General features: G+C 42.2%; 1 protein-coding gene across 1 annotated transcript in view; it reads left to right on the top strand.

Moving 5' to 3' along the window:
• The first annotated feature begins 232 nt into the window (after positions 1–232).
• The window catches only part of GLDC (glycine decarboxylase), a 91,021-nt gene continuing 65,157 nt past the window's right edge, over positions 233–26,096 (top strand). Inside the window, exons 1-4 of the mRNA XM_061132710.1 lie at positions 233–615; positions 1,147–1,225; positions 20,690–20,825; positions 24,811–24,975. Coding sequence (XP_060988693.1) covers positions 361–615; positions 1,147–1,225; positions 20,690–20,825; positions 24,811–24,975 — 635 coding nt within the window. The 5' untranslated portion in view covers positions 233–360. The remainder of the gene's footprint in view (positions 616–1,146; positions 1,226–20,689; positions 20,826–24,810; positions 24,976–26,096) is intronic.

Raw genomic sequence — 26,096 nt, forward strand, 5'->3', positions numbered from 1 at the left:
CGCGGAGGGCCTGAGGAGGGGGTAGGGAAAAGGGGCGGGGCAGGGCAGACCCTGCCCCGCCCTTCCGTTCACTCCCATTGGCCGTGCGTTCACTGGGCCTATCCCACTGCCCACCCCCAGAACGACGCTTAAAGTGTGCGAAGCAGGTGCTTCGAGAGGAGTAACAAGTTTGCGCGCGTGTCCGGGATCGGCGCGGCACCCATTCATTGCCTCAGAACATCCATCTGTCCCTTCGGTCATCCTTCGGGAAGGGGCTCCAGCCACCTGGGGGCAGCCGCCACCCAGGGGACTACGACCAGAAAAGGAGCAGAAAGCCCGGCTGAGCCTCGCGGGCCCAGGCAGGGGACGGTGACGACCACCATGCAGACGTGCGCCAAGGCCTGGGGGCTGCGTCTGGGTTGCGGAGTCGGGGGCGGCCGCCGCCTGGCTGGAGGAGCGGGTCCCCGGTGGGCGCCGCGGGGCCGTGACAGAAGTAGCGGCGGCGGGGATAGCGGCGGGGCCGGGGCCTCGCGCCTCCTCGAGCGCCTCCTCCCCAGACACGACGACTTCGCTCGGAGACACATCGGCCCCGGGGACAAAGACCAGAAGGAGATGCTACAGGCCCTGGGGCTGGCGGTAAGGACCCCGACCCGGCTCTCCCGGGCCTCACCCCGCCCCGCCTTCTGCCCGTACGGCCTCCCGGCCCCCACCAGGAGCCCTTCTTCGCTTCGCTTGGGACCTGCATCCTGGTCCGGGGCTCTGGTGTGGAAGCCAGCGCGCGTGCTCGGTCCGCGTGCCCAAGACTTCTCCCACCAGCTTACTTTCTCCTTCACCAGCTCTTCGCGCCTCAAAATCGTGTATTTTACAACCTAGTTCGGCCCTGCTGATGAGCTCTAACTTTGCAAGAGAAGGACCTCCCGATTTATCCAGTTATCTCCGATTGCCCACCGAAATCCAAGCCAGAGTGGTCGAATTACTACCCTAATTCCCCCCCTCCCTCCGAGTGATTTTTGGTTTGTTAAAGTTGTCCTTTTTAAAAAGAAATTAAATTAGACCATTTAAGTGAAGTCCCCACAGCGTTTGTATATGCAAAATACAGAGGTGACTTTTAACTCAGAAGCACTTTCCTCTTCCTTCAGAGTTCACGAGCTTGCATTTTAATTTTAGAGCGTTGATGAACTGATCGAGAAGACCATCCCTGCCAGCATCCGCCTGAAAAGACCCTTGAAAATGGATGACCCTGTCTGTAAGTAACCGGGAGACTCCTTTGCTCTGGCCTGTTTGTCTTATGTGGTCTCTGAAAGTCCATCTGTGGGTCAGGATTGCTCAGGAGGGAGAATGTTTATTAAGATAAAACAGCGCTGGGTACCGCACCGGGCGGGAGAGTGTGCAATATATTCGGCTCCCTGGAATAGTTCTTTGTCTCAGCGCCCCACAAGGAGCCAGCAAACTTCCTGGGGAGGAGGGTGGGGGGAGGCAGTGCGCAAGCAAGTGCAGAGGATTCCCAACTCGCCAGGCACCTGTCCAGGTATGATTCTCCCATCCTTTGGCTTGGGAGATGTCCTCAATTCTCTGCAGATCGGCATACTCAGAAGGGAAAAAAGAACTGCCTACAGTCTTGCAAATGGGGGAGTGACAAAAATGGGAGACCCAGACATCTGGCCTCCTACCCCGAGGTTATTTATATCACAGTATCCAATTGTTCAATCTCAGATCCAAATTTTATTATTTATACCCACTGAACGGCACCAGAACTTTTAAAGTCTGAATGATTTTTAAGAAATCTTAATTTACCCATAGACTCTCTTAGAATTTTAATTTATATTTTAAAATATTTTAATGGTCTCAGGATTATTTGACATCCACGACTGAGCAAGAATTCACACAACAAACGCAAAATTCAAGTGGAGAGGCAGAGCTGAATTGTTTTTTTTAAATAAACAGGAAAGTATTCTCCTGGTTTTGAATCATAAAAACGCTATGTCTTCTGAGGTCAAGGGAAGAGAAGATAATTGGTTTGCTTTAGGTCTGAGGACAGAAAAGCTATGTGGAAGGTAGGCTTTATTTTGTTTTCAAGTATACAACTTGAGATATGAAGCAGGTCCAGCCCCCAGCTGACTGATGCTATAATTCACGCTGTGCTGAGGGCTGCTTCCTTTATTTTCAAATCTGAACCATTTCCCTTGATGGAAGGAACCTTGTTCATAGAAGAAAATATGAACTTTTTGTCTGCTTGAACTGAATGAGACCTGGGGATAACCATCCTTATCTATTTCAATTTTAGAAGCCTTATCTATTTCAATTTTAGGAAATCAGAATCCTGATTCATTGGATGCTTAGCATAGTTATATGTTTTTGAAGCAAGTCGTCAGTGAATATTTGAACAAGTAAATTTCTTCCTGAGTCTTTCAAAGTCACAAAATGTTTAGGTCAGCCCTTTTACTATATACCCTAAAATGTTTTTTAAGAGCATCAGAGTCTAGGAACCATGTCCAAGTTATCTAGCCTCGTGTAGTCTCGCTGCTTGTTTCCAGCTGAAAAATTTGAACCTTGAGAGATTCCATTTCTCCCCCTTCCTTTGGAAGCAGACTTCTGATAAGTAATTTATAATTTATGTGTAAACTTTAAACCCAGCTTCTGTGAAGTTTGGGGCTGCTTCCATCTGGTTAGACTGAGGTGACTCAGAAAATGTTGCACTGGCAGGAGTCTCCCTTGCCCTGAAGTGGATCGGCTCTCCAACAAAGCTTGCTTCTTAGAAGTGAGCTGGGAGTGGGGATAGGGAGGATGGGGTGCAGAATGCACCAAAAAGGTATCAGTGTTTTACTTTGCAATGGTTATTGAATGTATTCCACATGGGGAGAGCAAATTGGTACAGGTAACCTCTAGTAGAAGCGTTTTCCTTTACTAGTGGAGCTGCATGATCCAAACTTGGTTTCACACGAAAGCTGAGTGCCCGTGTTCTACCATAATCAAAGGAATTCTAGACCAAATATTTGTTCACTGAGTAGAGAGAAAACTAAGAGCTAGTATGTGTCTTAAATCCCTCATTGCTGAGTAAAAGAAGATTGTAAGAGCTGTAAGCAGTATGGAGATACTTGGGTTCTTATTCATAACTTTATGATCTCAAACCAATATGTAGTACTTAGCATGTCCTGGGCTCTTTTTAAAATGTTTTTCATATGTTAATTTAATCCTTATTACAACCCTATGAGGTAACTATCATTATCAATTCTGACTTAAAATGAACAAACCAGTCCTTCCCCAGTGGTCCAATGGTTAAGACTCTGTGCTTCCAATGCAGGGATCCCTGGTCAGGGAACTAGGATCCCACGTGTGTGTGGCGTGGCCCAAAATAAATACAAAAAGCATGGCATACAGAGGGTAAAAATCATGCCCGAGGTCACTACTGGTAAGCAGTGGAGGCAGAATTCAACCCATACAGTGCAGGCCCTGTTCACACTCAGTCCTCTTCATTGTCCCCTAAAGGAGAAAATCCTTGTCCTGACGCTTCCTCAGTATCCAGTTTATAGGTGTGCACAAGCCCAACACACTGGGATCACTCCACCAGCTGCCCTAGTGGAAATGCTGCAGTGGGCTGAGAGCCCAGGTCTGAGAACACTCAGGCCCACTGCCGGGGCGAGGGAAGGGGTGTCAGAGGTGCAGGGTCAGAGCTGGGTGAAGGATGAGTAGTAATGCTCTGTTGGACGGCGCCGGGGGAGACTGCTGTAGCCAGAGGGAATAGATTGTACAGGGCAAAGCGGGCTGACAGAGTCAGGGAAGCATGGATTGTTCGGCTGTCACGCAGGAGGCTCCCTCTCCCCTTGGACAGGTAAGGAAGTGCCTTGAAAGAATGCCTTGATCTCAGTCAGCTTCACAGTAAGCCACACTTTAGAGAAACAAACAAAGCTACTTGTTCATCCCATTCAAGTGAACCCCCACCCTCCACTGGCATACACAAAGGAAAAAAACTAGGATTTATGTCAATGGAAACATTCGTTTCTCTGGATGGTGCCATTATGAATGATTTTAGATTTCTTTTTATTCCTGTTTTTTTCTAGATTTTCTACTGTAACTATGTATTTCTTTTATAATTAATATAAAACTTAAATACTTTATGAATCACACCACTCAGTTTCAGCTATGATATATTTCTCTGTGTAGTATTTTCAGTGAAGTCATCTCCAGTGAACCAGACTGAAGTAGCCCATAACTTCACAGAAGCAGCCAGGCTTCAAGTTTACAGAAAATTGCACATTGTTTATTTTGAGCATGCTTATTAGGAAGAGAGAGGAGACACTAAACCCTTAAATGTTCAAGTTATTTGACCTGAACTGGGCAGCTGAGCTGTCAGAATGAGACTTTTGATGGACTTGTGACAACCTAATGCTCCAAGCAATATTGTTTATAGAGTGATTTTAACAAATGGTTAATGGAGGGCAGTGAGTGAAGGGTGCAGGGTTGTGCAATGCAGCTGCAGGTGGCAACTCTGTCACCCAGGTGACCCACTCTTCTGAACTGACCCCAAGGACACTGACAGGGCATCTGTTCTCCTGACTGTGGACATCAGTTGTCTTTCAGCTGGGTTAAGTCTGTTGTCAGGTGCAGCCAGCAGTCTGTGACAAATCCCTCCTTTGGCCATTTCTGGCTTCTTGAGATCCCAGCATGTATGAATTATTATTTCATCTTTAGGATAATTCCGATGGATTCTTCTTATACAACTGTGGAAATAAACAAAGACCAGCCAAATGAGAAAAGCAAAGGCTGTTTATTCTGAACTTGCTATAGGAGTCAGCCTTTTGTTGTACAGGGGAGTAGGAAGGCCTTCAGGGGCATCCTGTTGGCCTAAGCAAGATGTAGGTAGGCCAACAAAAGCAAGTCTTCCAACTAAAGCAGGGTTTTCCTTGTGATTGCTTAAGGCTGTTTGTTCAGGTTTGTCTGGTTGGTTCTAGATTGGAAGCAGGGACCAAGATTAGTGAAGCTGTCAGTTATTAATCAAGTCCTGGCTCTTTTGGGCCAATTGCTATAGAAGTTATTGTTTATTTTCTGCCATTGTCACTGGAGATAGCAAAAGACAGCTTTCTGCAAGTCCAGTCTGTAGCGAGATGGCTCAGGGGTGGTTTATTGTGGATTAGGGGGTTGGTTTCCTGAGCAGGTTGCTGCAAATGGTAGGTGAAAATTTTATAGTTATATATGGTCTGGCCAATGTCTATTTGTATGTTTAGACTCTCATAGTAGTCTGTTGTCCTTATATTTTTGTCATTAATTCTTATGGGGCAGACTCCTGCTGACCTGACTGAAAGCTTGTGCAGTCAACCTATTGTCTAAATTGTAATGTTTATGACTATTTACTACTGGTAAGGCATTGCAAGGATAAATGTATGAATAAACATAATCGCTATCCTCAGTGGGCTTACATCTTAATGTGACTTGAGTTCAAAAGTTAAAATGTCCAATATGTCATAAAACTATGAATAAAATGCTGTAAATGTACAGAAATGATGTGAAATTGAATAGAAAAACTGGTATTTCTGAAAGCACTATAAAAAGTTGAAATATATCTTCTATAGATATCTCCTGTATCTATAGAAACAAAGACAATATCTTTACATTGACTATGTATGTTTTTTGTGTGTTTGTGTAAATATATTATTATAAGAAGGAGAAAACTCAAAAAGGCAGCACCTTCAGTGAGAAAAATAAGATGGCAAAATTCAATGTGCTAGGCATTCCATCTTTGATGGCATCTTAACAGAATAGTTACACTGATGATTTGGGGGATTTTTGGATGTTTTTCAGCACCATGAAGCAGTATTTCAATTCTCAGGGGACATCCTACAATTTAAATCACTTCTGAAACTATCTACCTGCATATAGCATCAGACTTCACATATTAACCCTCCAAGACTGCCCCCACTTGAGATGTCAGTCACAAGTCAGGATTGTCACCTGCACTCTGACCTGTTATGCTCAGTCACTCAGTTATGTCCACCTCTTTGCAACCCCATCAACTGTAGCTCACCAGGCTCCTCTGTTCATGGAATTTTCCAGGAAAGAATATTGGAGCAGGTTGCCATTTCCTCCTCCAGGGGATCTTCCTGACCCAGGGATCGAATGAGTCTCTTGCGTCTCCTGCATTGACAGGCAGATTCTTTACCACTTCAGCACTGACTGATGAGCTATAAGTTGGATCCCTTCCTCTGGTTTGATTAATTTGCTAGAGTGGCTCACGAAATACACAGAAATGTTTCCTTATGGTTACCAGCTTATTAAAAGGATATTATAAGGGATACAGGTGAACACCTAAATGAAGAGATACATAGGATAGGCAAAAGAAGGGGGTGGCAGAGGATGAGATGGTTAGATAACATCACCAATTCAATGAACATGAATTTGAGCAAACTCCAGGAGATAGTGAAGGACAGGGAAGCCTGGCATGCTGCAGTCCGTGGGGTTGGACATGACTTAGAGACTAAACAACTACAACAACATAGGGTGGGATCTGAAAGGGTCCCAAGCACAGGAGCTTTTGTCCCCATGGGACTGGGGTATATCCCAGCACAGGAATGTAGTAGCCATTCTAGAAGCTCATCAAATCTGTTTTTCTATAGCTTACTCTTCAGCTCCTCTGCCCTTCCTACTTCTAGAGGTCAATGGGTGGCCCTGAGAGTTCCAGCTTTCTAATCACTTGGTCTTTCTGCTGACCAGCCCCATCCAAGGCTATTTAGGGACCCCACCATCATCTATGACATCATCCTTACAGCAGAAAGTGAAGAACTAAAGAGCCACTTGATGAAAGTAAAAGAGGAGAGTGAAAAGTTGGCTTAAAACTCAACATTCAGAAAACTAAGATCTTGGCATCCAGTCCTATCACTTCATGGCAAATAGATGGGGAAACAGTGGAAACAGTCTCACTGAGACTTTACTTTTTGGACTCCAAAGTCACTACAGATGGTGACTGCAGTCATGAAATCAAAAGACGCTTACTCCTTGGGAGGAAAGCTGTGACCAACCTAGATAGTGTATTAAAAAGCAGAGATATTTCTTTGCCAACCAAGGTCCATCTAGTTAAAGCTTTGGTTTTTCCAGGAGTCATGTATGGATGTGAGAGTTGGACTATAAAGAAAGCTGAGCGCTGAAGAATTGATGCTTTTGAACTGTGGTGTTGGAGAAGACTCTTGAGAGTCCCTTGGACTGCAAGGAGATCCAACCAGTCCATCCTAAACAAAATCAGTTCTGGGTGTTCATTGGAAGGACTGATACTGAAGCTGAAACTCCAATATTTTGGCCACCTGATGTGAAGAACTGACTCATTTGAAAAGACTGATGCTGGGAAAGATCGAAGGTGGGAGGAGAAAGGGATGACAGAGGATGTGATGGTTGGATGGCATCATCAACTCGATGGACATGAGTTTGAACAAGCTCTGGGTGTTGGTGATGGACAGGGAAGCCTGGCATGCTAAAGTCCATGGGGTCGCAAAGAGTCCAACACAACTGAGTCACTGAACTGAACTGAACCTCATCTATTTGCAGATACCTAGGTGTGCTCAGAAGTGCTTGTTATGAATAACACAAGATACTCCTATCACTCAGTATATACACAAACACAAAGACTAGTGATACTTTTTATTATATCAGATAATGTCAGACAAATATGCATGTGGTGGTGTATCCCAATAGAAGTGGAAAAGTGAAAATAGTTAAGAGATGAATTCTAAAATAAATTATAAACAGTTTTTTCCCCTTCCTTTTGAAATTAGAACACCAAGTGAGAAATGTCACTCTTTGTAAAGTATCATTTTAAGCATTAACATGTTTTGGACTATCAAACTAAATAAAGAGGTAAACTGAATAAAGAACCTACATAAAGAGGTAAGCAAGCTCAAATTACCAGAAATTTGAGTTTATTTGGGAGTAGTAGAGGAATTACAGTTTGGGAGACACATGCTATAGAAGCTGCAAAGTTAGTTGAAAGTCTGGGGCAGGCTCTGTTTGTGGGTAGGGAGCACAAAGAGAGGGCCATCCAGCCGGAACCCAGACAGTAAGTTTGTTGACTTGAGAGATTTTTGGTGGATCTTCATTGGTCTCAGATGAGTCCCAGCCTTCTAGAAATCAGGTATTTACAGGAAATCAGTCTCTCAGTTCTCAAGTTCCATTCTTCCGAGGGAGCAGGTGTGAGATTCTCCATTTTCATATCCTTAGATTCCATTTTGGATTGGAATCCTTTCACTGGACTTCCTTATTTTTTGACATACAAAGATACAAACATGCTGACATAAGGTGATGAGGTGCCAAATAGGTCGTGCGATTGAGACAAAGGACTTAAAATATAAAACAACTTTTCCCCCTTCATCTTGGTAAAGGATCATGGGATTCATCCAGCATTATCAAAGATTTTATATACATGAAATTCTTTAACAATATTTTAAAGTGTTGGCTCTTCTTTGGAAAAGTTGCTCTATACCTTATCTCTTGCTTTATAAGAACTTACTACAAAACTCTGGCTTAAAACAACAATGAACATTTATTATCCTCATAGTTTCTGAGGTCAGGGATCCAGAAGCAATTAAACTAGGGGGATCTGGCTCTGAGTCACTCATGAGGTTGTGAGATCTCACTCCCACGCTGGTGGATGTTCAACCAGAGCTAGAGGAACCAGTTCCAGGGGGAGGCCCTGGTGCCTCCTCACACAGGTCAGTCCCCGTTCTACTTGAGTGAGTGTCTTCACAGCATGACAGCTGGATTCCTGCAGAGCCAGTGATTCAGGAGAAGGAAAGCCAGGCAGAAGCTATCCTTTTTATAACCTCGTCTTGAAAGTCCTATAGTATCGTTTATTTCATGTTCTGTTCATTAGAGTGAGTCATTGAGATTGGTCCAAATTCAAGGGAAGGGGAATTAGTTTCTACCTTTTGAAGGGAGGAGTGTAAACACGATAACAGACATAATTTTTTAAAATAGACATTCCTTTTCAGAGCGGTTTTAGGTTCACAGCAACACTGAGCAGAAAGTACAGAGAGGTTCCGTATAAGCCCTTGCCTCCACATATGCAGAGACTCCTTCACTGTCAACATCCTCCACCAGAATGGTACGTTTGTTATAACCAGTGAACCTACAGAGACGTATCATCACCCAGAGCCTATAGTTCATGTTAGGGTTCCCTCCTGGTGTTGTACATTCTGTGAAATTGAGCAAATGTATACTGACATGTAGCCACCATTATAGTAATAGTAGCATAAAGGGTGTTTTCACTGCCCTGAAGGTCTTCTGCAAACATATTTTTTAAACTACCACATTCATCTAAGTTAGCATATACTTAGTATTATAAATGATAATGAATTTTACCTAACTTTAAAAAAATATTCAGTGCTATAAAAATTAAATCAATTATACCATGTTTTAAATATGGCATTACTCTTGAGGACTGTTAAGGTACATAGGGCCATTTGCTCATACCCTAAATCTCCCAGCCTAGTCCCCTTCGTTACCATCGGGTTATAAGCTACTGTCCCCAAATCTACATCTATGACCCTCTCCATCTACTTTCATTCCCCATTTATTGAGAAACTTCAATAGAAAATAAGATACTGCTTAGGCACTGAGAATGCAAGAGTCAGGAGGTAAAGGGTGATAAAGATATGATCCCTGACTGTAGGTTCAGATACTGAATAGCTCCTCAGGTCTACAAAAAGGGTGAATGCTTGGGCTGAGGTTATGGCATGAACAGAAGGGTGGAATTGTGGACATGCATGGTTATTTGAGGATGGTGAGTAAACTACGTATAGAATATTGAGCTGCAGAGATGTATAGAAAGCAAGGTATGGAGGGCCCAAAGCTGTGATAAAGGATTTGTTTTCCTGTACGTAATGGGGAGACATTGACAGTTATTACAGAAGGAAGTAATATATTCAAATTGTGTTTGGCTGAGTGCCTCTGAGATACAGGCAAGGAGACCAACTGGGAGCTTATTGGAGAGGTTAGAGGTGAAATTTTAAATGTGCGTTAGTTCAGGTCTACCAGGAAGCAGTCGCTACAAGGATATTAGATATGCAAAAGTGGGAGCAGGGGAAGACTGGGGAGCTTTTAAATTGTGATGCAGGTCTGACTCTGGTGGAGAAGATGGATGAAAGGAGAATTGGGTAAGAAGAATCAGAGACTGCAACACAGATCTAAAAATTTTTGGTCAGTCTGAGTGGAGTCCTTGAGCCAAAGTCATCCACCGGAGGAGTCCCACATCTTTACAGAAGTGGGCCTGCATTAGTTCTACTGGGCTCAGTAATTGGCTGGGAGTAGCCTGGGAAGTATGCTTTGGTACAAACATGGTGGTTGGCCCAGAGGGGCAGCAGGTTGGACTGTAGGTCAGTTTCTAGGCTGAGTGTCTTGGGGGTGATGGTGATATTAAAAGCATGAACAGGGAGAAGAGGAGGTCCTGGAGGAAGACGAGACCGTGAGCCTTGTTTGAGCAGAATTGAATTTGAGGTGTTGGTGGAATATGCATTTGAAGAAACTAAAGCAGTAGTTGAAAATATAAGTCTAGAGCTCAAGAGAGAGACTAGAAATGGAGTTACAGGTTTAATGACTCTTCTGAATGAATTAATGAGAATGAGCAAGATTTCCTAGTGATGGAGTATTGGGAAGAATGTAGAAGCCAGGACATGGCGAAATAGAGCATGGAAAAGAATGGATTGCAGAGTAGCCTGAGATGAAGTAATCCAAGAGGCCAAAGGATAAATCTTAAGTCAGGGCTTGTGGATCTAGTGTCAAATTCTGAACTTTTCTTAGGTATCAGGGAGAAGAAAGGCTACCTGATGATGTTAGGACACTGCAGTGGGAGGAGTTTAGGGGCTGCCTGTCTACTGATCTGAGTGAGAGACAGAAAGGGTGAGACTGAGTGTTAGAAAAGTGAGAAAGTGACCATCTGGGTCATGAGGAACCTAGATCACCTTGCATGGAAGACCTGCTGAGATTTTTTATGAGTTTTTCTTTCTTTTTCTTTTTTTTACTGTGTTGGGTCTTTTTTACTGTGTTGGGTCTTAGTTGCTGTGCATGGGCTTTCTCTAATTGCAGAGAGCGGGGTCTACTCTAGTGGTGGTGCATGGGCTTCTCATCGTGAGGGCTTCTCTTGTTGTGGAACACAGGCTCTAGGCACATGGGCTTCAGTAGTGGCATGCAGCATGCAGGCTCAGTATTTTGTGGCTTTCTGGCTCTAGGGCACGTGGGCTTTGGTAGTTGCAGTCCTTGGGCTCATTAGCTGTGGCTCGAGGGCCCTGGAGCATGCAGGCTTCAGTAGTTGTGGCACACTGGCTTGGTTCCTCTGCAGCATGTAGGGTCATCCCTTACCAGGGATGAAACCCGTCCCCTGCATTAGCAGGTGGCTTCTTATCCATTGTGCCACCAAGGAAGTTCCCTGCTGAGATTTGATACCTTGAATCTATCCAGTTTGCGAGGGTCCCCTCACCCAACATCATTTAGTGACAGGGGAGCAGAAATAGAGAAATGGGATGTCTGAGTTTAGCTGAGGTGGAGGATTGGTGAAGTCAAGTGGCCAAGGACTTCAAGGCCCGCACAGGCTGGGAGATGTGAGGCACATTGGGGTGGAAGCTCAGTGAGCATCTTATGGGAATGAGAGTGGGGCCCTGACCTGCTAACTGAGTCAACTCAGAGCCCTAAGGGGGCTGGTCAACAGTGAGCTTGTGAGCTGCTTGTCGGAGGGTAGGTGCTCTGGCTTTTCTATTCCTTATGTCCTCTTTTCCCCCCGCCAAATGATACTGTGCTTTGCTTTTAGAAATCTTAGATCTGGTTTTGACTGCTGAGGTTTGTTTTACTTGTTATACGTGCAGTATTTTAATAAAAATGCAAACTGGGGGTTTACTTTGTAAGGATTCTCAATGTCTGTATCATCAACGTACTAACTGATTAAACAATAAAGAAAGAAAATTTTGGAAAATATGAAATTATTGCAGTCACTGCATTATTTCACAGAACTTGCTTCATAGCTGCAAGTTTCTATTTAGAAATGTTTTTCTGAAGCTCATGCCTTTAGGGATGTGGGAACAATTTGCACATTGATTTGTCTTAGTGCATTCTGTAATGCGTGACTTATTGTGAATATTGAGCTAACTATATTTGGGGGTTTAGGTGAATTTTCATTCCCTTGCATTTTCTGAGCACCGACTATGTGCCTAGCAAACCATTATGCCCCTGCCCACGAAGAGGTTATAATTTAGTTGGTGGGATTCTGGGGTGGATTACAAATTTCTCCATTATGCCTGTACTCTTTGTGTATCTCCTGGGTGAGAAGGTAGAACTGTAGGGACAAAGAGCCATCAGAAACATGGATTGGACACGTGTTGGCTCCTCTAAGCTGGAAGTACTTGACAGAGGGTTCTAATTCCTGAGGGTCATGAGGGGCTAGGTGAGGTTGGGTGTTAATTGGCTGAGCAAGAAGATGGGAAAGAACCTGGCAGGATTGGGGGTGGGGCATCAAGCCTGTGTGGTGCTGCCCAGACCACGTCCTGATACGTGGGATGGGCTCCCCCCTGCCAGTCTTGCAGAGTTTTCAGTTTAAAGAGTTTCCATGTCCTTCTGCAGCCCACTCCAGTGTTCTTGCCTGGGAAATCCCATTGACAGAGGAACCTGGCAGGCTACAGTCCATGGAGTTGCAAAAGAGTCGGACACGACTTAGCGACCGAACAACAGCAAAATTCTTCATTATGCAGAACTTATGGGCTGCTTTACCTTCCTGAACTGAACAGACTGTGGTTGGGCAATTTCTTCACCAGGGAAAGAAACTTGACAGATAAGAGGGAGTAGGGTTTATGGGCTGAGTAAGTGGGGTTAAGCCTGGCTTGCAAGGCTTAACCTAACCTTGCAAGTAAACAAGGTCAGAAGCAGACATTTATTCCGCAGGAAAAGAACTTGCTGTTCAGATCGCTGAAGGGTTAAGCCTGGCTTAACCCCACTTATTTATGGAGGAGGGAGAAAGGTGACGTTAGAGAAAGGCTGCACACGGGGATGAAGTTTGAGGGCAAATTCTGGCTTCCACTCAGGAAATCAGAAAATCCTGATATATGCTATCATCCACGGTTTGTTTATGTTGAATTGAGAGCCCCTGACCCCACCCCATGGTTCCTGAGCAGCTTTGAATCCAGGGATCTACAAGTTGGCAAGAAAATTGCTAAGTCAGTCTCTGTCCTCACATTCTAGCCCCAGCTTTTCCCTGCACCCTCTGGCAGAAAAAGGCCTTTCTGGGCAAATTCAAATATGAGTTTGTTGGTTTTCAGTCCTGCTGATTTCCTTGGAGTCCTTTTCTGAGCATCTTGCCAAGCACATGAAGGGCAGGGCGTGGGAGGATGGCTCTTGCTGGTTGAGTGGCTGCTCCATGCTGGGTGCTGCTGGGCTGCGTGGAAAAGGCTCTGAGGACAGCCAGCCACTGCAGGGACTGTAGGTATCTTCACCAATGTATTTCACAAGGAGGATTTTGTTCTGTGCATAACATTTTGATTTAAAATTTTTGAATAAATAACACAGGCATATTGTCTCGAACTCAAAAGCGTGAAAAGATACACAGGGAAAAGCAAGAAGCCTTCTCATTTATCAGTTTCTTAAGAATCATCCCAGAGCTATTCTGTTAACATATAATATGCATATACATTTATTTTTTTAATATAAATGGTAGAATTATATATACTTTGTAATAACTTAGGCATATTATTTTTAGATTGTCTAAAAAGCAAAAGCAAATCATTTTTCCATATGACTGTGGCAAAAACAATCATCATACTGAGTGTTTGGGGAATGGGTTAAGAGTGGGGAATAGTGTGTATGTATTTGCATTTGTGTGTGTGTGTTTGTGTGTGTGTGTTGGAGTGTAACAGGTATCTTGACCCATACAGCCTACCTGCTTATTCTAATGACATTTTCCCAGTTTTTGTCAAAGTTCACATATGTGGGAAATTAAAACCTAGACCTAGCAATTTAACAGCTAAATCAGCTTATTTTCTATCAGAAAGTATATTTGGAGTGGTGGTTGGTACAAAGTTCTCCTTGATATTTTAGGTGCAAGTGACAAAGGAAAGGCTCTTCTGTGGGATTATGGAAGGAGGAAGCATTCGTTCTGAATTCTGAGAAGCAGGAACAGTGAGAGACCCACCTGCAGATTCTTGGGGAGTGGTACCCAGGTCACTGAACTCTGTTCCTGGTACAGTAGGACCAGGGCATTATGCAATGTGCTGAGGTAGAGGAGTAAACAAGGTCAGAAACAGACATTTATTCCGCAGGAAAAGAACTTGCTGTTCAGATCGCTGAAGGGTTGAGGACTTTCATGGCTGGAAAGGCACAGGACTGGCTGCTCTATGGGGCCCTCGGCAGGCATCAGGGTGTCTCTAAGTGGTTTTGTATTTTCTATTGGAGTGTAGTTGGCTTACAAAGTGCTGTTCATTTCTGGTGTACAGCGAAGTAACTCAGATACATTTGTATGTGTATATGTATGAATTATATTGTTTTTCATGTTCTTTTCCATTATGATTTATTATAGGCTATTGAATATAGTTCCCTATGTTAAACAGTAGGACCTTGTTTATCCCTTGAGGTGTTTTTTAATGGACATTCCCTATCTCATTTCCTCCCTGGTTTGTTTCATTGTCCTTCACATTCAGGAATATGGTTGCTGGAACTGGGCCTGTTGACAGGAGGAAGCTGCTTTTGTCAAGTTGGAAGGACAAGAGTGAGGAATGTGTGCTGCTTTGGGGTTCACTCTGGGGAGAAGTTGATCTTGTTTCCTCTCCTCTTTGTCCACACAGCTTTCCTTGGGCTGTGCTGTCCAGCATTTGTATGGCACAACTGCCTTTTTAAAATGCTTGTCTTACTATATGGGGGGAGAAAGCTGCCACTTTGGAATGAAGCGTCCCACGCTATTTTCTCTAGAAAGGAATTCATTTCCAAGGAAGAAAGGAGTGTAGATCTGTTGTGAAGTACAATGGGGTGCTTTGCATGGTTAGGATTGGGGCTTTTATTTAGACCCATCATGACCCCAGACTTGCCCTTAGAGACTGTTTCTGCTGTGTTCCATTTCAGATGGGTTCAGCCGTAGACCGCTGATAGTGGACTTTCCCTTTTTCTCCCCTTTTCTCCAGGCCTGTTGAATCTTGGCATCACTTAACATATTAACTCAAACTCTGGGCTCCTAAATGCACTCACTGAGTTGGCTCTTGTGCTGCTTGGACCAAAGTAAGATTTCATTAGTAGGTATGAGAAATGGTGACCAGTGAACAAGCATTAGAAATAATTCAGACACTCACTAAGTTGTGTGTTTGGGAAGTGTTTTTTATTAAATGTGACTGGTAAAGTCTGAGGTCTAGATTTTTTACATAAAATTGATTTTTATTGAGATACAATTGATTTACAATGTATACAGTAAAGTGATTCAGTTATATATCAATACATATTACTGAGTTCTTTTCCATTATAGATTATTAGAAGACACTGACTATAGTTCCCTGTGCTATACAGTAGGTCCCTGTTGTTCATCTATTTTATATATAGGAGGGTATATCTATTAATCCCCAATTCCCAATTTATCCCCCCTTCTTTTCTTTTTGGTAACTGAAAGTTTGTTTTCTGTGTCTATGAGTCTATTTCTCTTCTGTAAATAAGTTCATTTGTATCATTTTTTAAACCACACATATAAGTGATATCATATAGTATTTGTCTTTCTCTTTCTGATTTAGTATGTTAATCTGTAGGTGAGGTCTTGATTTTATCACAGTAAGAAGCAGCTTAACTCTGTTCTTCAAGTCACAGACTGTCTTGGCTTCTATCTGGTCATGATGAGCAATGGATGAGTGAATGGTAAAGTTTTCTCAGACCATATAACTTTCAGAAGCATGACCAAGTACTTGCCCTACTCTTGGTGGTTCACCAGTGTCCATTAGCTCGATGTACAAAGACTACTCATTCTATCAACTCACTGTGTTCCCAGTAGAGTGTAAAATTGATCGTCAAGACCAGGCTATGATGAGGACCAATCAAGGAATACAGTTGTCCCTCAGTATCCAGGAGGGATTGGTTTCTGCCCCCCTCCCCCACCCTACCCCCACGCCTCCCACCCCTCACAGATACCAAAACTCAAGTTTTGGTATGCTTTAGATGCTCAAGTCCCTTATATAAAATGCTGCAGTATTTGCATATAACCTACACACAACCTCCCCATATACTTTAAATCATCCCTAGATTACTTACAATACCTAATACAATGTAAATAGCAAGGAGAGAAGAATGGGAAAGACTAGAGATTTCTCCAAGAAGATTAGAGATACCAAGGGAACATTTCATGCAAAGACGGGCACAATAAAGGACAGAAATGGTATGGACCTAACAGAAGCAGAAGATATTAAGAACAGGTGGAAAGAATGCACAGAACTACTACACAAAAAAGATCTTCATGACCCAGATAACCACAATGGTGTGGTCACTCACGTAGAGCCAGGCATCCTGGAGTGCGAAGTCAAGTGCGCCTTAGGAAGCATTACTACAAACAAAGATAGTTGGAGGTGATGGAATTCCAGCTGAGCTGTTTCAAATCCTAAAAGATGATGCTGTTAAAGTGCTGCTCTCAATATGCCAGTAAATTTGGAAAACTTTGCAGTGGCCACAGGACTGGGAAAAATCAGTTTTCATTCCAATCCCAAAGAAAGGCAATGCCAAAGAATGTTCAAACGACCACACAATTGCACTCATCTCACATGCTAGCAAAGTAATGCTCAAAATTCTCCAAGCCAGGCTTTAATAGTATGTGAACTGCGAACTTTCAGATGTTCAAGCTGGATTTAGAAAAGACAGAGGAACCAAAGATCAAATTGCCAACATCCGTTGGATCATTGAAAAAGCAAGAGAGTTCAAAAAAATATCTACTTCGGCTTTATTGACTACACCAAAGCCTTTGACTGTGTAGATCACAAGAAACTGGAAAAATAGAGATGGAAATCCCAGACCACCTGACCTGCCTCCTGAGAAATCTGTATGCAGGTCAAGAAGCAACAGTTAGAACCGGACATGGGACAATGGACTGGTTCAAAATTGGGAAGAATGTATCAAGGCTACATACTGTCTCCCTGCTTGTTTAACTTAAATGCAGAGTACATTAAGCGAAATGCTGGGCTGGATGAAGCTCAAGCTGGAATCAAGATTTCTGGGAGAAATATCAATAACCTCTGATATGCAGATGACACCACCCTTATGGCAGAAAGTGAAGAAGAACTAAAGAGCCTCTTGATGAAAGTGAGAAAGGAGAGTGAAAAAGCTGGGCTTAAAACTCAACATTCAAAAAACTAAATCATGGCACTCGGTCCCATCACTTCATGGCAAATAGATGGGAAAACAGTGGCAACAGTGAGAGACTTTATTTTCTTGGGCTCCAAATTCACTGCAGATGGTGACTGCAGCCATGAAATCAAAAGACACTTGCCCTTTGGAAGAAAAGCTATGACAAACCTAGACTGCATATTAAAAAACAGAGACACTACTTTGCCAACAAAGGTCCATCTAGTCAAAGCTATGGTTTTTCCAGTAGTCATGTATGGATGTGAGAGTTGGACTCTAAAGAAAGCTGAGTGCCAAAGAGTTGATGCTTTTGACATGTGGTGTTGAAGAAGACTCTTGAGAGTCCCTTAGACTGCAAGGAAATCAAACCAGTCAATCCTGAAGGAAATCAGTCCTGGATGTTCATTGGGAGGACTGATGCTGAAGCTCCAACATTTGGGTCACCTGATGCAAAGAACTGATTCACTGGAAAAGCCCCTAATGTGGAAAAGATTGAAGACAGAAGGAGAAGGGGATGACAGAGGATGAAATGGTTGGATGGCATCACTGACTCGATGGACATGAGTTTGAGCAAGCTCTGGGTGTTGGTTTTGGACAGGAAAGCCTAGTGTGCTGCAGTCCATGCAGTCACAGAGTTGGATGCGACTGAGACTGAACTGAACTGAATTACATACAACCACCCCATATACTTTAAATCATCCCTAGATTATTTATAATACCCAATACAATGTAAATGGTGTATAAATAGCTGTGTTGCAATGTGAATGCTATCTAAATAGTTGTAAATATGATGTAAATGATATGTAAATAGGTGCCAACACATGACAAAATCAAATTTTGCTCTTTAGAACTTTCTGAAAAAGCTTTTTTTCTGAAAGTTTTTGGTTCTTGGTTGAACTCCACAAATTTGGAAGCTGTGGATCCTGGAGGGCCTGCTATGTTCACATTGGCCCCAAGTTAGGTGGGGACAGAGCCCACAGGAGCTTGGAAAGTTTGATCCTGTAGCGATTAGAGTATGTCTGTTACAGGATTAAAAACTTGTATGTCTCAAGTTTGAACATATTTATGCTTCTAACTCTTATCTATAATTATTTTGCTCTTCTTTTATGCTAATTGGCCTCTAAATTTTTTTCAAGTGTTTTATCCAGGTGTGTAAGATGTTGGCAACTGTGAGGGGTGCTGATATGTATCTGGAGGCCCTGAACTGATGTAGGATGTGGCGGTGGGTCCCTGGCTAGTATAGGGGGTGGTGAAGGCATACATGCAGGACAGGACGAGGGAAATAGGAGGCTGTAAGAGGCAGGAGGCTGCAGAACCAATGGACAAGAAAGGCACCGTGCTGTCACTGAGGTTCTTTCACTGGACACATGAACTTGCACTAACATCTTCAGCCCTGCTGGGAGGTAGGGGAGAATGTGTTTTTTTGCAAAAAGAAAAGTCAGTTTCCTCCACCATTCTAGTTGAGAGTTTAGGGTCTCCAGATAAACATCAGCGTCTCTCATAGCAGCCCCTGATGTTTTACGTACTTGTCTAGGTTCTAGGGATTAGGACTTCAGCATATCTTTTTAGAGGGTACAGTTTAACTCACAACACTCCCTGGCCCATCTCCCTCCTGGACTATTGTGCTGGCCTCTTACTATCTCTCCCTATTTTCAGAGTCTCCCCTCTGACCCATCCACACTACCAGCAGAATCATCTTCTATTATGTGGGGAAAAATTATATTATTCAATACTCTTTGTCTCTCAAAGGTTAACTCTTGATTTGACAAAGTCCTTCAAAGACTATTCTCATTTGAGAGCTGGACCTTTTGTCCTCCTGGCATAATATGAAACAGGGACCTGTCCTCCTTGCACAGGATCTTAATTGAAGCTGGCCTTGCTGAGTTGGGTGTCTGCCAGGCACTACTAATTAATCTCCCTTCCTACTGGGCTTCTCAATCACTGTACCCTAAGAAGACTTTGGAAAGTGATTGCATTTCTTGCATGATTATTCCTAAGGATACTGTACTTAGGTATCTCCTCAGATACTGTTTTATTGTATGTTCACTTTTATGTTCTAAACTTTCAGTGGAAGAAGGCAAGATTGTCCATCATAAGGCAGTTGGGTTATATTTACTCATGAAATTGATACTTAGAAACGGATACTTCTCTCTTTTATTAGCCTAGTCTGACAAAATGACACATCTCTCCTGAATTTATTTACTGTGAAAACAAATGGGATGGGAGGGCACGGCCAAGGGTGAAAATGTTTTCATTGAGGATAAAGGAGGATTAATGAGAATAATAGTCACTTCAGTAGAGTTCAGTAGAATTAAAATATTGGGAAGCATTTTCCTAGCCAGTTTGCCATCTTAGATGGCTGTGCCTAGATTTGTAACAATAAAATCAATAAATTCCAAGATTTAGTGACTGAGTCCCTAAGATCTTAAAGAGGGCAGACATTTGCCTAAGTAGCTAAATCTCAGTTAAACTTTAGTAGCTATATGCCTATGATCTAACTATATGCAGAGGGGCAGGGAAAGAAGCATGTAGGTCATCTGTATCTAGAAAGTAGCTTTCAGTGTAAGTGCTATAAATGTAGGAGATCACAGTCTGGCCCATCGGGGAAAGTACTGAAGTTGGAGTTCAACTCGGTAGTTAATTTAAAGCTGCGTAGCCTTAGGTGAGTGATCCTCTTCAAGCCTCAGTTTCAGAGCTACGTGGAAGGCATTTGGTACAATTCCTGGCAAAGAGTATTTGCTTAAAATGTCAGATGCCAATTATTATTTTGTTATTATATGAATGACCCAAAACAGGGTCTTGCCTGCATCTGAGAACTTTTATAATTACTCCTTAATTACCTTAGTGCCTTAAGGAAAATGCTGATTAAAATTGCACTTGGTTCTTTTATTATAATCGATATTTTCTTGGTTGAGTGAAGGGTCTTTTATAAGTTATAGCTATAAGTGATCAGCTACTTATAAAAGACCGTTCATGAAGATCTACCAACTATTGACATAAGGCAACTTAAAAGAGTAAATACTATTCACTAACAGCAGAAATTTTATTTAGTGTAAATAAAACATGTGAAGGGAGCAGAAAAAACCTGGAATGAGGCAAGTGTTAAAAATTGAGAAATTCTGACAAACAACACCAAAAACAGAAGAGCCACAAAAAACTGTGAAGAGTAACTGAGGGCTGTATGGCAATTTTTTTTTTTCCCAGATTTCTGCATCTAGTTCTTAGTGTTGCTAAGAGGATGATGATTTTTTTTTTTTTTAAGAGGATGATTCTTATATTTTCCATATAGCTGTTCTCCTCATGTCAATATTGAAAAAAATTAGGGCTTTAAGCTATACCTAGAGCTCTCTTTTGAGATGTTTTCTCTCTGTAACATTTCTTTCTTTCCCACAATCAGGTGAAAATGAAATCCTTGCAACTCTGCATGCCATTTCCAACAAGAATCAGATCTGGAGATCGTATATTGGCATGGGCTATTATAACTGCTGTGTACCACAGACAATTTTGCGGAACTTACTGGAGAACCCAGGATGGTAATGTATTTCTCGATGAGAAACACGAGTGCTGTAATTTGATTTGCATGACTCGTCTGTGCCCCAACTTCTCCCACTCCCCGCCAAAGTCTCAGAACTGGCCATTGTGTGTTGCTCAGGGCACAGGCTAGACTGGGTGGAAAGCACAGCATCTTTGTGTCTTTTGTCTGCTTTTGCATAAGCACACAGGTCGTGTTGGTTGGTGCGGACGTTTGTCCTAGATACAGGATTCACATCCCGTCATTAGAGGAGCCAGATCTGGCCTAATCACTCCTGCATTGCTGTTAGTTTCAGTATGGTTCATTTCTTTATTAATAGAAGAACAGGAATAAACTGTCCAAGAACTAGTGTTTTTGCTAAGTGTGTGTGTGCACGCATGCACACGCGGAAGTATTTGTATTGCTGAGGGCTTCGTTTCCACTGGGGTATTGGTAAAAGTTTGGGTGGTAAACTCTGAGTTTGATTTCAAAAGCAAATGGCCTGTCTCCTCCTCCTTACAAAACAAGCCTCAAGAGTACATGAATGGACTGCACATTCCAGCCATCTGAATAGTGGCCAGCAGTCTCCGTCGGCTCTTGGTGGCCGAACAGAACATTGGCCATATTGCTTCCTGGCTGTGAGCGGGTGTGTTCATTTACTTTAGAGCCCCAGAGTTTTGAGAGGCGGACAGTGCTGTTTGCTTTTCAGTCCTGGTTTTGGGGTGATTTTAAGTATCGTTCCTTTGTATTCTCCGAAAGCTGATCTGAACCAGAGGGTGATACTGGCCCTCGCCAGCCAGGACAGGGCGGGCTGTGCACATGAGGGTGGGTAGACTTCACATTATCACCCTTCTGAATGGTTGTCATAGAGATGGAACCAACAAATTCCGCTGACGTGAGGTGAAAATAAATGAGTAACATAGCCTCCAGAGAATACAAACATTTGGACTCTTACAAGAAAATTTACATTAGGCCTAGATTATACTTTATGGGATCTACTTTTGAAATTTTCAGTTGTTGATAATATCAGTTAACTAATATCAAAACATGTACATTTTCCTTGTGACTGTTTCTGTTTTGTATAATGTTGGCACTGGAAATGAATGAAAGAATCTCATGAATGTATGTCCTACTGCAATTCCCTCCCCACACCTCCAGTTTTTTGGTAACAATCGTAAAGAATGCTGATTATTTTGGAATAAATGTTAATGCCATGTTGAATGTATCAAGCATCCTTTTTAAACAGGACAGAATGCCTTCTTGGATATGCAGATACTTTTTGTTTTTTAATATTCTAGGAAGAGAAATCAATTGAGTTAAAATCAGTTGGAACATAGAAATTGTAGATCACAGATGTTTTCTTGATCACTGGTTGCCTGAGGCAACTAAACCCTTTTATGTAGGATGGCAGGCCCTGTGCTAGCATTTTTCTCCTGAAATGAGGGTTTATTTAGTGTCTCCAGGCTTGAGACTCACCCATCTGAGTTCATTAATAAATAATTTTTAAGACTATTTATGCCTGTTTAGTAGTGTTAAAAAAAAAAGTGTGGACAATAAAAGAAGTTTACAAGTAAAAGTAGTAGGATCATATAATTATCATCTTTGCAAGAAAATAATTTTAAAGCTTTCAGCTTTTAGCAGTGCTAATTAGCATCAGCCTAAGCTTAGACTTAGAGCAAGGAGAAAAAAGGCTGAGCAAGGCAGGGGAAACATCACATCCCAAAGTCTGTTAGCCAAGGATTAGTACCATCTTAGGTATGAAGGACTGTGCTTGGGAGGTTTGGGGCTTATTCCTATAGGTGATTGGGAACCCATCCCCATTCGAGCAGCAAAGTTAAACACATTTGCACCAGAAATATTTGATAATTTCCTGTTTTAAGCACTGTGCTAGGCTAGTAAGACAACAAAGAAATGGGTGGATATAGGATGACACAAAGAGCATGCATAACGTAATCATAAAAAAAAAGATAGTGAACATGTTCTCGACACACAGAAGATAGTTAATAAATAGTAGCCAATGTCTTTAATATTTAGAACATAACAAATAAAAAGAAAGTAAAGATTACATTAATCTTTTCACCCAGAGAAAACTACTGTTTACATTTTGGTTCACACATTTCTATAAATTTACAAAACCAGGATTGTGGTATCTTATATTTTACTTTTTAAATTAATGTATCATGAACATCTTCTAGTCAGGAAATCTTTTATATATCCTTTTCACAACCCATAGTGTTCTATGCATGTTCTCTGATTTATTTAATCATTGTCCTTTTAGTAGACAGTCTGTTGCTCATTTTTCAATATTATATTCAGTGCTGTGATGAATTCTTTGGATGGGCTGGCTGATACATGTATATGCTTGGTTTTGTGTGTGTGTGTGTTTGTGTGTGTGTGTCTAATTGTGTGTCTGTCTGCATGTCAAATAATGATAGTGAGTAAAATGAAAATGTCACGTTAGCAGGCAATTTAAGCACATGTCTTTGTGTTGCAGACACATGTATGAAGATCTATGTATGAAGATCTTATCTGGTCTGAGATCGCAATTGCCCCTTGTTGATGCCTTTTGTGTGACCCCATTTCTGCTCAGATTCCCTTTCTACTTTGTCTACATGATGTATTGTGTGCCTCATTTATTCCAGTTCACCAGCCACTTAGAATCTGGCAAACTGATTTACAGTTGCTAAGCTAGGCTGTTCAAGGAATTAACTGAAGCAAAAATGTACTCTGCTGTAAAAACAGTGTGTACAGAACACACACACACACACACACACACACACACACACACTACTATACCAATGAACATCTCAGGGAAATTATTTCAATGTCTTAATGTTGTACTGCTTGGTAAGATGAGCTCCCCCACTCTCTCCTCCCTCAGAGGTAAGAAGACATTGATTTCAAAGCCTTACCAAAAAAAAAAAAAAAAAAAAAAACAACAGATGGGAATACCCTGAGTGTGATTACCATCAGGAAAGAAAGGAAAACACTCTTCAGGCTTGGAGGAATGAAAACAAGAGACAGGAAGCAAAGCTAATCACGTGTGGGAACATGGACTCCAGTCTGACACACTTTGGTAGTACAGTGAATGGATTCTTGATGAAAAGATCCCTCTGTCCCAGGTCTTCAGCCATCCTCTCCTCTCTCATTTTATTTCAAATGTTTATCACTCTGAAATGATTTCATGTATTTTATCTCTCCCCACTATAATACTTTCCTTGAGATCAGAGGCTGTTACCCATCTTGCTTTTGATGTGTCACCTGAGCTTATCATAGTTTTTGGCACTTAGTGGGCATGTAGCAAATATTTGTGGGATGAGTAAATAAATGAAGGAATGATTAAAAGGGATGAAGGCACTAAGTGGGTTAACTCCCATACCTGAAGACATATTTTTGGCTAATAGCTGGAGGGTATAAGATTAAAATTCATGTCTATACAGCCTTCTAACTATTTGCATTCTTGAATTTTGATAGCTATGGTGTTAACTCCCATAGACTTCTAATAACTGGAGAGTGACAATTCTTAAATTGACCTCTATTAATTTTTTAGGCGCACATAGGACTTCTGGTTAGTATGAACAAAACTTCTCTCCTCCAAAGCCAAAAGTCTTGAGTATTAGATATTAGATTCTTGAACCATGATTGAGGTGAGCTTTTTTCTAAAATTCTGTTTCTAATACCATAGATAGGCCCAAGTGGATTTTAAGAGCCAGTTTGCAATAAAACACATACTTATGATAAGATCCTTGAAATGTAAATATAAGATGACATAACTTAGAGGGATAGAAAAGTATGTATTGATTATCCCCAACCAAAGGATAAGTATTATCACCATGATTTAATTCCAAGCTTCCTTACAGAAGACAAAAAGTAAGCTTATCTATGTATTACATCATTCTCAAGAGGGGAAAACTTAGTTTTCAGATACCTAATTCTAAAATGAATGCATTTTGTGAATCTGAATAGTGGATTCACAGTTTGGACATAGCCTTTTGTGTCCCTTACAGGATCACCCAGTATACTCCGTACCAGCCAGAGGTGTCTCAGGGGAGACTGGAGAGTTTACTCAACTACCAGACCATGGTGTGTGACATCACAGGCTTGGACATGGCTAATGCATCCCTGCTGGATGAGGCCACCGCGGCTGCAGAGGCAATGCAGCTCTGCCACAGGTGAGAGGTCCAGGGCAAGGGACGTCGGCCAGTCTCACCACCGCTGTGTGGGTGCGGCTTCCCCTGCCCCCCTGCCCCCCGCAACACACACGTGTATGAGATACATTACATCAGTATCATTATACAAGTTAGTTGAGATAATAAAAAGATATAAAATATAGTGCCTTTAAAAAGCCACTGCTGTTCATTGTTTAACATTATATTCTTAAGAAAGACGTTTTGCTCATCACATACATAGTGTTGTTCAGGGATGTTACAGCAGCTCTGAGGTAACATCACGGACTGATGCCCTCCTCTCTGCCTCATCTTCAGTGTGAGGCTTTCATCCTGTAGATGGAAGAAAAGGATACAACCTGAAACTTGCAAGTTAAGTTTTATCCAGGGATCTTACTGAGGACAATAGTCCCAGAGACAGTCTTTCATACAGCTCTGAGGAACTGCTGCCGAGAGGTCAGGGAGGAGCCAGAATATGTAGGAACTTTTTGCTGGGGGAAGAAAATCCCATGTAGTCGAACATCAAAAGATTACTGCAAATCACAAAGAACAGACGTCTCAGGTTAATAATGTTAATGCTTTTCAGTGTATGGGAAGATGCAAGAATCTGGGCTCATTGGTTATTCCTTAGAAGTGCTTCTTAACTATCTTAGGTCAGTCTCCAAAGCATATAATACTTCCTGTTTTTCTCCATCCTGAACTCCTCTCGGTGCACCATCAATGGGCAGCTACAGTGCCTAGTGGCTTCATCCTTGCAGAACTGGAATGACAGGCAACATTCTTTGTTTACTGCAATGGTAGGCAATGGCCCCTGTCTACAGTCCTCCTGATCACAAGATGACTTGCTGGAGCTCAAGCCATGATGTCTGCATTCAGGAAGAAGTAAAGGGCACTTCTGGTGAATTAAGCCAATAGTATTTTTGGAAGCCCCTACTTAACAATTTACTTATGTTTCATTGACCACCCCTACCTGCAAGTCACCTGGGGAAATGAAGTTTTTTCAGATGGGCACATTGTTGCCCTCTACATACAGGGTTTCTGTTATCATGGTTAACAGGGAGAATGCCTAGCAATCTGTAATGTAACATGTAATTAAGTATCACTCTCTCTTTTTTTTTAATTTTATT

The sequence above is a fragment of the Dama dama genome, chromosome 29, assembly GCF_033118175.1.
Source record: "Dama dama isolate Ldn47 chromosome 29, ASM3311817v1, whole genome shotgun sequence".
NCBI lineage: Eukaryota > Metazoa > Chordata > Mammalia > Artiodactyla > Cervidae > Dama > Dama dama.